At 44.2% G+C, this 15,400-nt stretch overlaps 1 protein-coding gene across 2 annotated transcripts in view; it reads right to left on the bottom strand.

The window, feature by feature from the left end:
• Window positions 1–10,283: 10,283 nt before the first annotated feature.
• LOC138663878 (zinc finger protein 665-like) overlaps window positions 10,284–15,400 on the bottom strand; it is a 93,615-nt gene continuing 88,498 nt past the window's right edge. For both annotated transcript variants that reach the window (XM_069750243.1, XM_069750242.1), the window contains exon 7: window positions 10,284–12,357. In XM_069750243.1, the coding sequence (XP_069606344.1) occupies window positions 10,769–12,357 (1,589 nt within the window). In that variant the 3' untranslated portion in view covers window positions 10,284–10,768. The remainder of the gene's footprint in view (window positions 12,358–15,400) is intronic.

Genomic DNA, 15,400 nt, shown 5'->3' with positions numbered 1-15,400 from the left:
GAAATAACACAGTTATCTCGAGCTCCGCTTGCAGAACACATTACTTAATTTTTCACAACTTCTACATTACACCACATGAAGAAAAAAAGGTGATATAGTGTCACTCTGCACAGTAACAGGACCGCCCCCCCATTTAAAACAGTATACTCAAAAAATAAAATAAATACATCACTGCAGTAACAATATCCCTTAATTATCCCCTATGGTAATAATATTCCCCACCCTGGCCCCGTTTATATCATTCCTGGCTCCAGCCATATGTTGTCGTATCCTGCCCTCATGAGTATCCATTCTACCCCATATGATCTCCCCATCCTGCCCCACCAGCCTCCATCGTATCCGTCCTGCCCCATGATCCAATCCTGCCCCGTGTCTCCAATCATGCCCCGTATCTACATTCTGCCCATGCCTCAAGTCCTGCCCCCAGTGTGTCCAGCATATTACCCCCATGTTGTCCAGCAATCTGCCCCAGTGTGTCCAACATATTACCCCCATGTTGTCCAGCAATCTGCCCCAGTGTGTCCAGCATATTACCCCCAGTGTGTCCAGCAATCTGCCCCAGTATGTCCAGCATATTACCCCCAGTGTGTCCAGCAATCTGCCCTCAGTGTGTCCAGCAATCTGCCCCAGTGTCCAGCCTTTCCCCAGTGTGTCCAGCAGTCTGCCCCAGTGTGTCCAGCATATTACCCCCAGTGTCCAGCATTGCCCCAGTGTGTCCAGTATATTACCCCCAGTGTGTCCAGCAATCTGCCCCAGTGTCCAGCATTGCCCCAGTGTGTCCAGAAGTCTGCCCCAGGGTCTCCAGCATTGCCTCAATGTGTCCAGAAATCTGCCCCAGGGTCTCCAGTATTGCCCCAGTGTGTCCAGCAATCTGCCCCAGGGTCTCCAGTATTGCCCCAGTGTGTCCAGCATTCTGCCCCATAGTCTCCTGTACTGCCCCAGTGTGTCCAGCATTCTGCCCCATGGTCTCCTGTATTGCCCCAGTGTGTCCAGCATTCTGCCCCATGGTCTCCAGTATTGCCCCGGTGTGTCCAGCAATCTGCCCCATGGTCTCCAGTATTGCCCCAGTGTGTCCAGCATTCTGCCCCATGGTCTCCAGTATTGCCCCAGTGTGTCCAGCAATCTGCCCCATGGTCTCCTGTATTGCCCCAGTGTGTCCAGCAATCTGCCCCATGGTCTCCTGTATTGCCCCAGTGTGTCCAGCAATCTGCCCCATAGTCTCCTGTATTGCCCCAGTGTGTCCAGCAATCTGCCCCATGGTCTCCTGTATTGCCCCAGTGTGTCCAGCAATCTGCCCCACGGTCTCCAGTATTGCCCCAGTGTGTCCAGCAATCTGCCCCATGGTCTCCTGTATTGCCCCAGTGTGTCCAGCATTCTGCCCCATGGTCTCCAGCATTGCCCCAGCCCCAGACAGTCAGAAATAAAGAAAAAAAAAAAAAAGTAAAATCCTCACCTCTCCCGTTCCCAGCGCAGGTCCGGTGCAGTCAGCGTCTCTCCGGCTCTGCGACGCTCAGGACAGAGAGGCAGAGCGGCGCGCACAGTACTGACGTCATCGCGCCCTCTGCTCTGAGACGTCGCAGAGTCAGAGGAGGCTGCAGCTGCCGGCGCCGCAGGAACCAGGAGAGGTGAGTATAGAGCGGGGGGCGGGGGCGGGGGCGGGACCCGGGGGTGGGGGGAGCTGGCCCTGGTCGTGGCGGCGGACGGCGCCGCCCGAAGATTTAAAGGGGCGTCTTTTTTTTTTTTTTTTTTTTTTTATCTTCTTCTGCAGCGCCGGCCGCCCCCAGCATTGTGCCGCCCGGGGCGGACCGCCCCCTCCGCACCCCCCTTCCTACGCCACTGAATCTGCTGCAACCTATCCACCACAGTATCCACACCAGGACAGTCAGAAGACTCAACCTGCCCTGAAGAGAAACGAGGATGGAAACCAGAATTGAAGAAAAATGGCGAAACCAAAGTAGCCGAGCTGGCCCGATTATTAAGGGCGAACTCAGCCAAAGGCAAAAAGGACACCCAATCATCCTGATCGGCAGAAACAAAACATCTCAGATATGTTTCCAAGGTCTGATTGGTTCGTTCAGTCTGGCCATTTGTCTGAGGATGGAAAGCCGAGGAAAAAGACAAATCAATGCCCATCCTAGCACAAAAGGCTCGCCAAAACCTCGAAACAAACTGGGAACCTCTGTCAGAAACGATGTTCTCCGGAATGCCATGTAAACGAAGTACATGCTGGAAGAACAATGGCACCAAATCAGAGGAGGAAGGCAATTTAGACAAGGGTACCAAATGGACCATCTTAGAGAAGCGATCACAAACAACCCAAATGACCGACATTTTTTGAGAGACGGGGAGATCCGAAATAAAATCCATAGAGATATGTGTCCAGGGCCTCTTCGGGACTGGCAAGGGCAAAAGCAACCCACTGGCACGAGAACAGCAGGGCTTTGCCCGAGCACAAATCCCACAGGACTGCACAAATGAACGCACATCCCGCGACAGAGACGGCCACCAAAAGGATCTAGCCACCAAATCTCTGGTACCAAAGATTCCAGGATGACCAGCCAACACCGAACAATGAACCTCAGAGATAACCCTACTCGTCCATTTATCAGGGACAGTTTCTCCGCTGGGCAACGGTCAGGTCTATTAGCGTGAAATTTTTGCAGCACCCGCCGCAAATCAGGGGAGATGGCAGACAAAATTACCCCCTCCTTGAGAATACCCGCCGGCTCAGACAAACCCGGAGAGTCGGGCACAAAACTCCTAGACAGGGCATCCGCCTTCACATTTTTAGAGCCCGGAAAGTACGAAACCACAAAGTCAAAACGGGAGAAAAACAGCGACCAACGAGCCTGTCTAGGATTCAACCGTTTGGCAGACTCGAGATAAGTCAAGTTCTTGTGATCAGTCAAGACCACCACGCGATGCTTAGCTCCTTCAAGCCAATGACGCCATTCCTCGAATGCCCACTTCATGGCCAGCAACTCACGATTGCCAACATCATAATTACGCTCAGCAGGCGAAAACTTCCTGGAAATGAAGGCGCATGGTTTCATCACCGAGCCATCAGAACTTCTTTGCGACAAAACAGCCCCTGCTCCAATCTCAGAAGCATCAACCTCGACCTGGAACGGAAGCAAAACATCTGGTTGGCACAACACAGGGGCAGAGGAAAAACGACGCTTCAACTCTTGAAAAGCTTCCACAGCAGCAGAAGACCAATTGACCACATCAGCACCCTTCTTGGTTAAATCAGTCAACGGTTTAGCAATACTAGAAAAATTATTGATGAAGCGACGATAAAAATTAGCAAAGCCCAGGAACTTTTGCAGACTCTTCAGAGATGTCGGCTGAGTCCAATCATAAATGGCTCGAACTTTAACACGGTTTAACGAGATGATAGTAGAAGGGGAAAAAATGAAACCCAAAAATGAAACCTTCTGAACACCAAAGAGGCACTTAGACCCCTTCACAAACAAAGAATTCGCACGCAGGACCTGGAACACCATTCTGACCTGCTTCACGTGAGACTCCCAATCATCCGAGAAGACCAAAATATCATCCAAGTATACAATCAGGAATTTATCCAGGTACTCTCGGAAGATGTCATGCATAAAGGACTGAAACACAGATGGAGCATTAGAAAGCCCGAATGGCATAACCAGGTACTCAAAATGGCCCTCGGGCGTATTAAATGCTGTTTTCCATTCATCGCCCTTTTTAATACGCACAAGATTATACGCACCACGAAGATCTATCTTGGTGAACCAACTAGCCCCCTTAATCCGAGCAAACAAATCAGACAGCAGCGGCAAGGGGTACTGAAATTTGACCGTGATTTTATTTAGAAGGCGGTAATCAATACAAGGTCTCAGCGAACCATCCTTCTTGGCAACAAAAAAGAACCCTGCTCCCAATGGCGACGACGACGGGCGAATATGACCCTTCTCCAAGGATTCCTTTACGTAACTCCGCATAGCAGCATGCTCAGGCACAGACAAATTAAACAGTCGACCTTTAGGAAACTTACTACCAGGAATCAAATCGATAGCACAATCACAATCCCTATGCGGAGGTAGGGCACTGGACTTGGGATCATCAAATACATCCCGGTAATCCGACAAGAACTCTGGGACCTCAGAAGGGGTGGATGATGAAATAGACAGAAATGGAACATCCCCATGTACCCCCTGACAACCCCAGCTGGACACAGACATTGATTTCCAATCCAATACTGGGTTATGGACTTGTAGCCATGGCAACCCCAACACGACCACATCATGCAGATTATGCAACACCAAAAAGCGAATATCCTCCTGATGCGCAGGAGCCATACACATGGTCAGCTGGGTCCAGTACTGAGGCTTATTCTTGGCCAAAGGCGTAGCATCAATTCCTCTCAATGGAATAGGATACTGCAAAGGCTCCAAGAAAAACCCACAGCGCCTAGCATACTCCAAGTCCATCAAATTCAGGGCAGCGCCTGAATCCACAAATGCCATAACAGAATAGGATGACAAAGAGCAGATCAAAGTAACGGACAAAAGAAATTTCGACTGTACCATACCAATGGTGGCAGACCTAGCGAACCGCTTAGTGCGCTTAGGACAATCGGAGATAGCATGAGTGGAATCACCACAGTAAAAACACAGCCCATTCTGACGTCTGTGCTCTTGCCGTTCAGCTCTGGTCAAAGTCCTATCGCACTGCATAGGCTCAGGTCCATGCTCAGATAATACCGCCAAATGGTGCACGGTTACTGTTGTGAATTCTGTGGTCAAGCTCCCTCCTGTGGTCATGAGTGGTACTTCGGCTGGTTCTGTCTATGAGCCTCCTCTGGTGGATGTGAGTGGGGCTGCGGCTGCTGAGTTTCCTTCCTCAGGTGACGAGGTTAAGTCGTTAGGTGCTGCTCTATTTGACTCCACCTAGTTCTTTGTTCCTGGCCTCCACTACTGTTATGAACAGGTGATTCAGAACCACAATGGACCTAGTGGTTAAGAGCACACAAGTGACCTGTTAGTTACTAACATAGGACGAGCTCTGAGACGTGGGAACTCTGCTGACCGCAATCCCTAAACCTATCATACCACACTAAAGGTAGCCGTGGAGCGCTCCTGACAAAACCTAGGCGCCTCGGCACAGCCTGAGAAACTAGCTAGCCCTGAAGATAGAAAAATAAGCCTACCTTGCCTCAGAGAAATTCCCCAAAGGAAAAGGCAGCCCCCCACATATAATGACTGTGAGTAAGATGAAAATACAAACACAGAGATTAAATAGATTTTAGCAAAGTGAGGCCCGACTTACTGAATAGACCGAGGATAGGAAAGATAACTTTGCGGTCAGCACAAAAACCTACAAACAACCACGCAGAGGGGGCAAAAAGACCCTCCGCACCGACTAACGGTACGGAGGTGCTCCCTCTGCGTCTCAGAGCTTCCAGCAAGCAAGAAAAACCAATATAGCAAGCTGGACAGAAAATATAGCAAACAAAAGTAACATAAGCAAAACTTAGCTTATGCAGGGCAGACAGGCCACAAGAACGATCCAGGAGATAGCAAGACCAATACTGGAACATAGACTGGAGGCCAGAAACAAAGAACTAGGTGGAGTCAAATAGAGCAGCACCTAACGACTTAACCTCGTCACCTGAGGAAGGAAACTCAGCAGCCGCAGCCCCACTCACATCCACCAGAGGAAGCTCATAGACAGAACCAGCCGAAGTACCACTCATGACCACAGGAGGGAGCTTGACCACAGAATTCACAACAGTCCACCACATGAGTCCAAATCTGCTGCAGCCTGTCCACCACAGAATCCACACCAGGACAATCAGAAGGCTCAACCTGCCCCAAAGAAAAACGAGGATGAAAACCAAAATTACAAAAGAAAGGTGAAACCAAAGTAGCCGAACTAGCCCTATTATTAAGGGCAAACTCGGCCAACGGCAAGAAAGCCACCCAATCATCCTGATCAGCAGACACAAAGCATCTCAAATAGGATTCCAAAGTCTGATTAGTTCGCTCAGTTTGGCCATTAGTCTGAGGATGAAATGCCGAAGAAAAAGACAAATCAATGCCCATCCTAGCACAAAAGGCCCGCCAAAACCTAGAGACAAACTGAGAACCTGTCAGACACAATATTCTCCGGAATGCCATGCAAACGAACCACATGCTGAAAAAACAATGGAACCAAATCTGAGGAGGAAGGCAACTTAGGTAAAGGTACCAGATGGACCATTTTAGAGAACCGGTCACAAACAACCCAGATAACAGACATCTTCTGGGAAACAGGAAGATCCGAAATAAAATCCATGGAAATATGCGTCCAGGGCCTCTCAGGGACCGGCAAAGGCAAAAGCAACCCACTAGCGTGGAAACAGCAAGGCTTGGCCCGGGCGCAAGTCCCACAGGACTGCACAAAAGCACGCACATCGCGCGACAAGGAAGGCCACCAAAAGGACCTAGCAACCAAATCTCTGGTACCAAAAATCCCAGGATGACCAGCCAACACTGAACAATGAACCTCAGAAATTACCTTACTTGTCCATCTATCAGGAACAAACAGCTTCCCCACTGGACAGCGGTCAGGCTTATCAGCCTGAAATTCACGAAGCACCCGCCGCAAATCAGGGGAGATGGCAGAAAGAATCACCCGTTCCTTAAGAATGCCAACCGGCTCAAGGACTCCAGGAGAATCAGGCAAAAAACTCCTAGAGAGGGCATCAGCCTTAACATTCTTAGATCCCGGAAGATACGAGACCACAAAATCAAAACGGGAGAAAAACAGGGACCATCGAGCCTGTCTAGGATTCAGCCGCTTGGCCTACTCGAGGTAAATCAGATTCTTATGATCAGTCAAGACCACAACGCGGTGCTTAGCTCCCTCAAGCCAATGTCGCCACTCCTCAAACGCCCACTTCATAGCCAACAACTCCCGATTGCCGACATCTTAATTGCGTTCCGCAGGCGAAAATTTTCTGGAAAAAAAAGCACACGGTTTCATCAAAGAACCATCAGAATCCCTCTGAGACAAAACGGCCCCTGCCCCAATCTCATAAGCGTCAACCTCAACCTGAAAAGGAAGAGAAACATCCGGCTGACGCAACACAGGGGCAGAAGTAAATCGGCGTTTAAGCTCCCGAAAGGCCTCAACAACCGCAGAGGACCAATTCGTCACATCAGCGCCTTTCTTCGTCAAATCAGTAAGGGGCTTAACCACACTGGAAAAGTTGGCAATAAAACGGCGATAGAAATTAGCAAAGCCCCAAAATTTATGAAGGCTCTTCACAGATGTGGGTTGAATCCAGTCATGAATAACTTGGACCTTAACAAGATCCATTTCCATAGACGAGGGAGAAAAAATAAAACCCAAAAAAGAGACCTTCTGAACTCCGAATAGGCACTTAGACCCCTTCACAAATAAAGCATTATCACGAAGGATCTGGAATACCATCCTGACCTGCTTCACATGAGACTCCCAATCATCGGAAAAAATCTAAATATCATCCAAATATACAACCATGAATTTATCAAGATAATTGCGGAAAATATCATGCATGAAAGATTGGAACACAGATGGAGCATTAGAGAGCCCGAATGGCATCACAAGGTATTCAAAATGGCCTTCGGGCGTATTAAATGCAGTTTTCCATTCGTCACCCTGTTTAATACGAACAAGATTATATGCTCCTCGAAGGTCAATCTTAGTAAACCAACTAGCCCCCTTAATCTGAGCAAACAAATCAGAAAGCAAAGGCAAGGGGTATTGGAATTTGACCGTGATCTTATTAAGAAGACGATAATCTATACAGGGTCTCAAGGAGCCATCCTTCTTAGCAACAAAAAAGAAACCCGCTCCTAATGGTGACGAAGACGGCCGAATATGCCCCTTCTCCAAAGATTCCTTAACATAACTCCGCATGGCGGCATGCTCTGGCACAGACAGATTGAAAAGTCGGCCCTTAGGGAACTTACAACCGGGAATCAAGTTAATAGCACAATCACAGTCCCTATGTGGAGGAAGGGAACTGGACTTGGGCTCATCAAATACATCCTGGAAATCCGACAAAAACTCAGGGACCTCAGAAGAGGGGGAAGAGGAAATTGACATCAAAGGAACGTCACTATGTACCCCTTGACAACCCCAACTAGTCACAGACATAGTTTTCCAATCCAGCACCGGATTATGTTCCTGTAACCCAGTACAACAACATCATGCAGGTTATGCAACACCAGAAAACGGCAATCTTCCTGATGTGCTGGAGCCATGTACATGGTCATCTGCGTCCAGTACTGAGGTTTATCCTTGGCCAATGGTGTAGCATCAATGCTGGCGGCCTCGACCAATCAGAGACGTGGGATTTCTACGTCGATACTGTGCCCGTCGCTGATTGGTCGAGGCCTGGCGGCCTCGACCAATCAGAGACGCGGGATTTCCAGGACAGACAGACAGAAAGACAGACAGACAGAAAAACCCTTAGACAATTATATATATAGATTAGAGAACTATGAGATAGCGCTATTCTCTGTATAAAATGTTATGATCTGGTGTCCTTGGAGCAGCATGAGACATACTCTGGAGAAGGTGGTCCCTGTACTGACCGCAAACCCTGAACCTAGCAGCGCAACTAAAAGTAGCCGTGGGGGGTACCTAACGCTCCCTAGACCCCTCGACACAGCCTAAGATCTAACTACCCCTAAAGACAGAAACAGAAAACCTATCTTGCCTCAGAGAAAATCCCCAAAGGATAGATAGCCCCCCACAAATATTGACTGTGAGAGGGAAATAACATACGTAGATATGAAATCAGATTTTAGCAGAGGAGGCCATACTAGCTAAAAAGAAAGAATAGAACAGAGTACTATACGGTCAGTATAAAAACACTAGAAAATATCCACCGCAGAAAATACGGATCACCACATCTGACTAAAGACATGGGGGGTATATCTGCATCTCCAGAGAAATAGCTAGGCTGCAAAAAATCCTTCACAGACCAAGCTGGACAAGACAAAAACATGAAAATGCACAGAACTATAAGGTCCACTGCAGGTGGACAGCAAAAACAAAGCCAGGACTTATCTTTGTAGAAAAACACAGCAAACTGGAGAGACCAGCAGGGAAGTGAATCCTTCAAGAACAATGGACAACTGGCAATGACTAAAGGATCCAGCAAAGCTATATACCCCAGTCAGTTTTGCAATTAGTAGATACACCTGTCCACTCCTGCGGTCCAGGCACAACTGCATTACCCTCTACAACCACCGGAGGGAGCCCAAAAGCTGAATTCACAACAATAAAATATGTGATGTTGATGTAGCCCTAATATTTCTGTTCATGAGACTTATGTAGAGATAATCCAGGTAAGAAAAATACCTTAGAGAAAGTGAGTGCCTTGAGAAAGTGAGTGTTCACACAAAATGGCGTTGCCCGCTGGGTTTTCATCTTCCCAGTTTAGCAATTTCATGCTTCAATAAAAGGTTAGCTCTCTATTTGGTATTGAGTGACGCTATTTTTCTTACCTCGATTACAACAAAGTTCTCACTATCAGATGAGCACCACTGCCTGTGTCTCCTTTTCTACTTGCTTTGGGGAGTACTATAAGATCTGTGGTTGGATGTTTCCCTCTCCATCCTACTACGTAGTGGTTATCTGGGGCTTCCAGTGCCGGTGAGCATTATTCGCTGTAGAGATAGTCTTACTCCAACATTTTGGATAGGGAAAGGTGAGAGAAAATCAGAACTGTTACTCCGATTCCTAACTGGAGTACTATTTCTCGTGAGGTGAAAGCTACTGATAAGATTCCCCAAATTCATTAAGTGCCGTCGCATTGCATTTGGTACATCTTATTGCTGCACCTTCCTCATTAAGACTGGTGTATGAAACATCAGTCTTAACAATTTCGGGCCTAAGAATTTGTCTTACAAAAATCCAAAGGTTAGCATCTTGGAATTGTTCATTGTACATAAGATTAATTTAACACCAGAGATATTGTCAAAGATGAATAACAAAAGGGACCCTGAGTGTCCTAAATGTCACATTAACCCATCGTATGTTATTGTTATGCTATAAAGTGTAAATTGTGTGGGGGGTCAGGTTATTGAGACAATTGTGGAAGGCTATTGAAGTCAAATCCTCTCTATACCCAATAATATGTGTATTGGGGTATAGAAAAGGGAATCAGTTCCTAATAATGAGAAAAACTACTATACTTAGCACAGAAAGTGCTTAAAATGGATCTCCTGAGATGTTCCTACAAAGAAGGAATGGATCATAGATGTAAATAGTAATTTACAACATTAATATGTTTATTATTGTAATATACATAAACTCAAGACATTTGTTCAGACACGGAGATTGAGGATTTACAGAACCTGTAAAGAATGGCAGATCACTGAGATTGGGAGTTAAGAAAAAAGGAGGAAGAAATGTTAGGTATTTTTTTTCTGGTTTGGGGCAGTGGATGGGGTCACAATACTCTTGTCCATATAGTGAATATATAAATAATAACAACATGAAATATTCAATGTTATATTGCTTTTTAGATATGAGATGCCTATTAGTAACTGTGTGTATTTTAATTCTAATATAAGTTCTAACTTGCTTATCTTTATCATTTACTTATTTGCTGTTACTTTGACTGTCTCTATTATGTATTTTCTTGTACAGTTTGTCAAAATATATAGATTCTAATCTGTGTGAGTTTTCTTTATGGACAACTAAACGTGATTTATGTTTAAAATATTACCCACATTCTAAACATTGAATATAGTTTCTACCCTATGTGAAGTTTCTGATGTTTAACAAGATTTGATTGAACTGCAAAACATTTCCCACATTCTGAACATGAAAAAGGTTTCTCCCCTGTGTGAGTTCGCTCATGGACAACTAAATGTGATTTCTGATTAAAACATTTCCCACATTTTGAACATGAAAAGGGCTTCTTTCCTGTGTGAATTCTCTGGTGTATAACAAGACTTGATTTCTCTGAAAAACATTTCCCACATTCTGAACAAGGAAAAGGTTTCTCCCCTGTGTGAGTTCTCAGATGCACAACTAAATCTGATTTCTGATTAAAACATTTCCCACATTCTGAACATGAATATGGCTTTTCCCCTGTGTGAAGTTTCTGATGTCTAACAAAATTTGATTTATCTGCAAAACATTTCCCACATTCTGAACATGAAAAAGGTTTCTCCCCTGTGTGAATTTTCTGATGAATAACAAGACTTGATTCATTTGCATAACATTTCCCACATTCTGAACATGAAAATGGTTTCTCTCCTGTGTGAAATATCTGATGTCTAGCAAGACTTGATTTATCTGTATAACATTTCCCACATTTTGAACATGAATATGGCTTCTCTCCTGTGTGAATTCTCTGGTGTTTAACTAAACATGATTTACCTGCAAAACATTTCCCACATTCTGAACATGAAAAATGTTTCACCCCTGTGTGACTTCTATGATGGACAACTAAATCGAGTTTCCGAGTAAAAGAATTCCCACATTCTGAACAAGAATATGGCTTCTCTCCTGTGTGAGTTTTCTGGTGTAAAACAAGACTTGATTTCTCAGCAAAACATTTTCCACATTCTGAACATAAAAAAGGTTTTTCCCCTGTGTGAGTTCTCTGATGGCCAACTAAATGTGTTTTCTGATTAAAACATTTTCCACATTCTGAACATGAAAACGGCTTCTCCCCTGTGTGAGTTCTCTGGTGTATAACAAGATGTGATTTCACTGGAAAACATTTCCCACATTCTGAACAGGAATATTTCTTCTCCCCTGTGTGAGTTCTCTGGTGTATAACAAGTCTTGATTTCTCTGAAAAACATTTACCACATTCTGAACATGAAAAGGGCTTCTCTCCTGTGTGAAATATTTGATGTCTAACAAGACTTGACTTATCTGTATAATATTTTCCACATTCTGAACATGAATATGGCTTTTCTCCTGTGTGAATTCTCTCATGTCTAACAAGCTTTGATTTATGGTTAAAATATTTCCCACACTCTGAACAAAAAAATATTTTCTCCTTTGTGTGCATTTTTTTTAGAGCAGCAATAGACATTTTGAGGGAAAAAATATTTCTATTTTCTGCATTTGACAATGGCTTCTTTGCTCTAAGAGCAGTTTGATTTTTAATGCCTCTTTCGCGATTTTCATTTTTCTTAATAGTCTGTGATGAATCAGAAGTTTGTACATGTTCAAAAGAATCATATGATAGATCTTTACTGTGAAGGGATGATGAAATATCTGGAGTAATGACATTTTTTTTAGTTATATCTTGTGTGATCTCAAGGTCTTCTGATTTAAAAATTGCAGAAGTCACTTGTCCCTCTGATCTCAAGGTACCGTTATCTGCCAAGAAAAAAAATTATTAGTTTTGAATAAAATATTCTTAAAAATATATTTGTATAACATTTATAAAATATACATAGAAATTGCAAGTTACGTAGACAAAACCAGTTGACAATCAAACATTAGAGCATGAATGTGTAGAGTGTGATTTTCAACCCTGTTTGTTTGTTCTAACAGATACTGGAATAATACACCAGCAAAAAATATTATGCAGGCCAAAATGATACCAATAAAAACTTACGGTACCCAATAAATGGGTCACGTAAAATGCCAAGAATGCCAGAATTTTTTTCATTATATAAATATAAACAAACTATCAACATTTGCTATCGCCGTAAAGAGACATTATGTCTCCAGACATTTTTACAGCAAAATTAACATTCTAAAAGCAAAACCCCAAAAATAATGGCAGCATTGCATTTTTCAACGTTAAGTCGTACTTAGAAGTTTTTTCCTGTTTTTTAGTTCATTACATGGTTAAAGAAATTGTGTAATTCAAAACTACAACTTGTACTACAAAAACGTCTGTCGACAAGAAAAAAAAAAGTTATGGGTCTTGGAAGAAGACAAGAAAAACACAAAAGTCCAAAAATGACCAATATTCTAGATATTAAAAGGTTAACTTCACTAACTCTTGTAATAAAAGGGGGCTTTTATTTTCTGCCATCTTAGACTCAACCATGGATAGCCCTCATACCAGTTCTTATATAATAGACATTTGTAGAATTATTTACATAGAAAATATCTTTCAAGCTCTTGAAAGTAAAAATAGCAGACCCTAATGTATTAAACGGAACGTGTCAACAAGTTTTTCCTATAAAAAGTACAGACATCACCACTAGGGCCTCTGTTATAAGGGTCGCTTTTACAACATACTTGAATGGTCTAAAAAAAAAGTCCTAAATCCACTCAGTATATCCCAATTTTTTTGGATCCCATATTTTCTTTCCTTGGTAAACGGGACAGATTATTAAAATTAGGCTCACCAACTTAGTAGATCAAAGGCCTAAAGGCATATCCACTACAATGTGCAAATATATGAGGGAACAGCAAAAGATTTTCACACTGATCTTTTTGTTCTTAGTCTGCAACAGCGACAAGGGGCCAATCTCGGCGTCCAGGTAAAGAAGGTCTCTCGCCAATCACAGAGGGCAAATCATTACTGTCAGAACATATGGAATCATTAATACAAGAGCAATGAGACTATGGATTCTTTACTGTAACATAATGTTGTAATGTTTGATTCCCAACAAATTATAAGAAGGACCTGGATGCCTTTCTTGATCAATGTAATATTAGAGGTTATGGACACTCGATTCTGTGATGGGACATTGATCCCGGAACGAGTGGAGTTGGAAAGGAACTTTTACCCTAATATGGGTGTGAAGATCAGAAAGATTGTAATAATCACCTAGGCAGGTTAACAATGCAAGTATTTTTTACGCCTTACATTCATAGTCTTACTGCAATTCCGGTTAGATGGTCACAATGCAATTTCTCTAGTCCAAAAGATCCCATCCTGGGGCCGATCGTTCCACTGCCTCCCATACCCAATGTCTCCCAAGGATAGTTGGCCCACAGCTTTTCTATCTCCCTCCAGTATGGTCTATAGTCACAGTCCATGTTCCATACAACGACCGTACCACGTCTCCCTCTCCAGATGGAAAATACAATCCTTAAGATAGTTCCTCACATCCAGAAGATAGATATGATGACCGTAGCATGTGTGTCAAGGTCCAGCCGGCAACAACAGTCCTTAAGATAGTTCCTAACATCTGGACGATAGATATCACGACCATAGCATGTGTATAAAGCTACAGTCGGCAACCACATATAGTACAGTCCCAACCGAGGTTCTCCAAATGTCTGTGTGGGATCAGCGATGGGCACAAGAGCAGACCTTAATTCCACCAGATGGAGAAAATGGTTCCTTTGCCTGTTCCTGAAGATGGTCTGTTGGCAGAGGAAGCCAGAGGCTATTTATAGCCACAGCTCCCATTTAGAACATTTTTCAACATGATTGGAGGACAGTGGGGTACGTGATCTTCATTGGTCGATTGTTCAAATGATCTGTGTATTTATCCTAAATTGTGTAGGTTAGTAAACTACAGTAGGCTGATGCAATATGTAATCCCCATGCATTCACAAATTACCATACAACAAGAGTCAACGTACAGTCTTATATGAAAGAATTGCTCAATTTAGGCTTCTGAGATACCAACAAGAGAAATGGAATGATTGCTTTTACCTTTACCTTCATCTTATGTATATATAAGATCCAGCCCGCACGTATTCCTCTGCTTACTGTCACTGAATGGAAACATTGATTCCACAGGCAGAACACTTTCCAGGTGAAAAAAGTGCACTTTAACTGACGAGCAAGCCATTATCAAATAAATCTCTACGTCAATAATTTGGACGTAACCAGTGTTCCGTGCTGGAAAAAGTCAGTATCCCTTAGAGCTGTGGATTATGCTCTACATCCATTGGTTCACTAGTCTTTACAAGAAGGCAAGCTACTCACACTGCTGAAGTTAGCATTTGCCTCACTGGGTTTTAACTCCTTTCCCTGGATCAATATGTCATGTTCTAGGATGAACTCAATAGACATATGTTTCACATCAAGAATTTACTATAAAATGGAATCCAGAGTTAGGCAATTAAGGTCCGAGTCCGACAGAATGAGGCAAGTGAAGCTGGATCCAGGTCCAGAGGCACGAGGCCCCTCTAAACAGAACTGAGGATAGGGACATAAGGTGCGAGGCAGAAGCCCCGAGGCGTAAGGCCAGAGGCATAAAGCCAGGAAACATGAAGCGTACGAGACAGAAAGGTTTAAGGCAGAGAGGGCCAAGGCTAGAGGCTCGGAGTCCTGAGGTTTATGAGTCCCTAGGTATATGAGGCCTAAACACAGAAGCACGAGGCCCAAGTCCAGAGGTCAGAGACACAAGTCCGGAGGTCAGAGGCACACAGCTAGAGTCCAGAGACCTGGAGGCAAAAGATGTACAAGGTGTGAGGTGTACGAAGCCCTGAGGCATGAGGAGTA

This window comes from Ranitomeya imitator, chromosome 2, assembly GCF_032444005.1.
Source record: "Ranitomeya imitator isolate aRanImi1 chromosome 2, aRanImi1.pri, whole genome shotgun sequence".
Lineage (NCBI taxonomy): Eukaryota > Metazoa > Chordata > Amphibia > Anura > Dendrobatidae > Ranitomeya > Ranitomeya imitator.
Note: the sequence above shows the minus strand (reverse complement) of the source record. Positions and strands in the feature narration are given on the sequence as shown.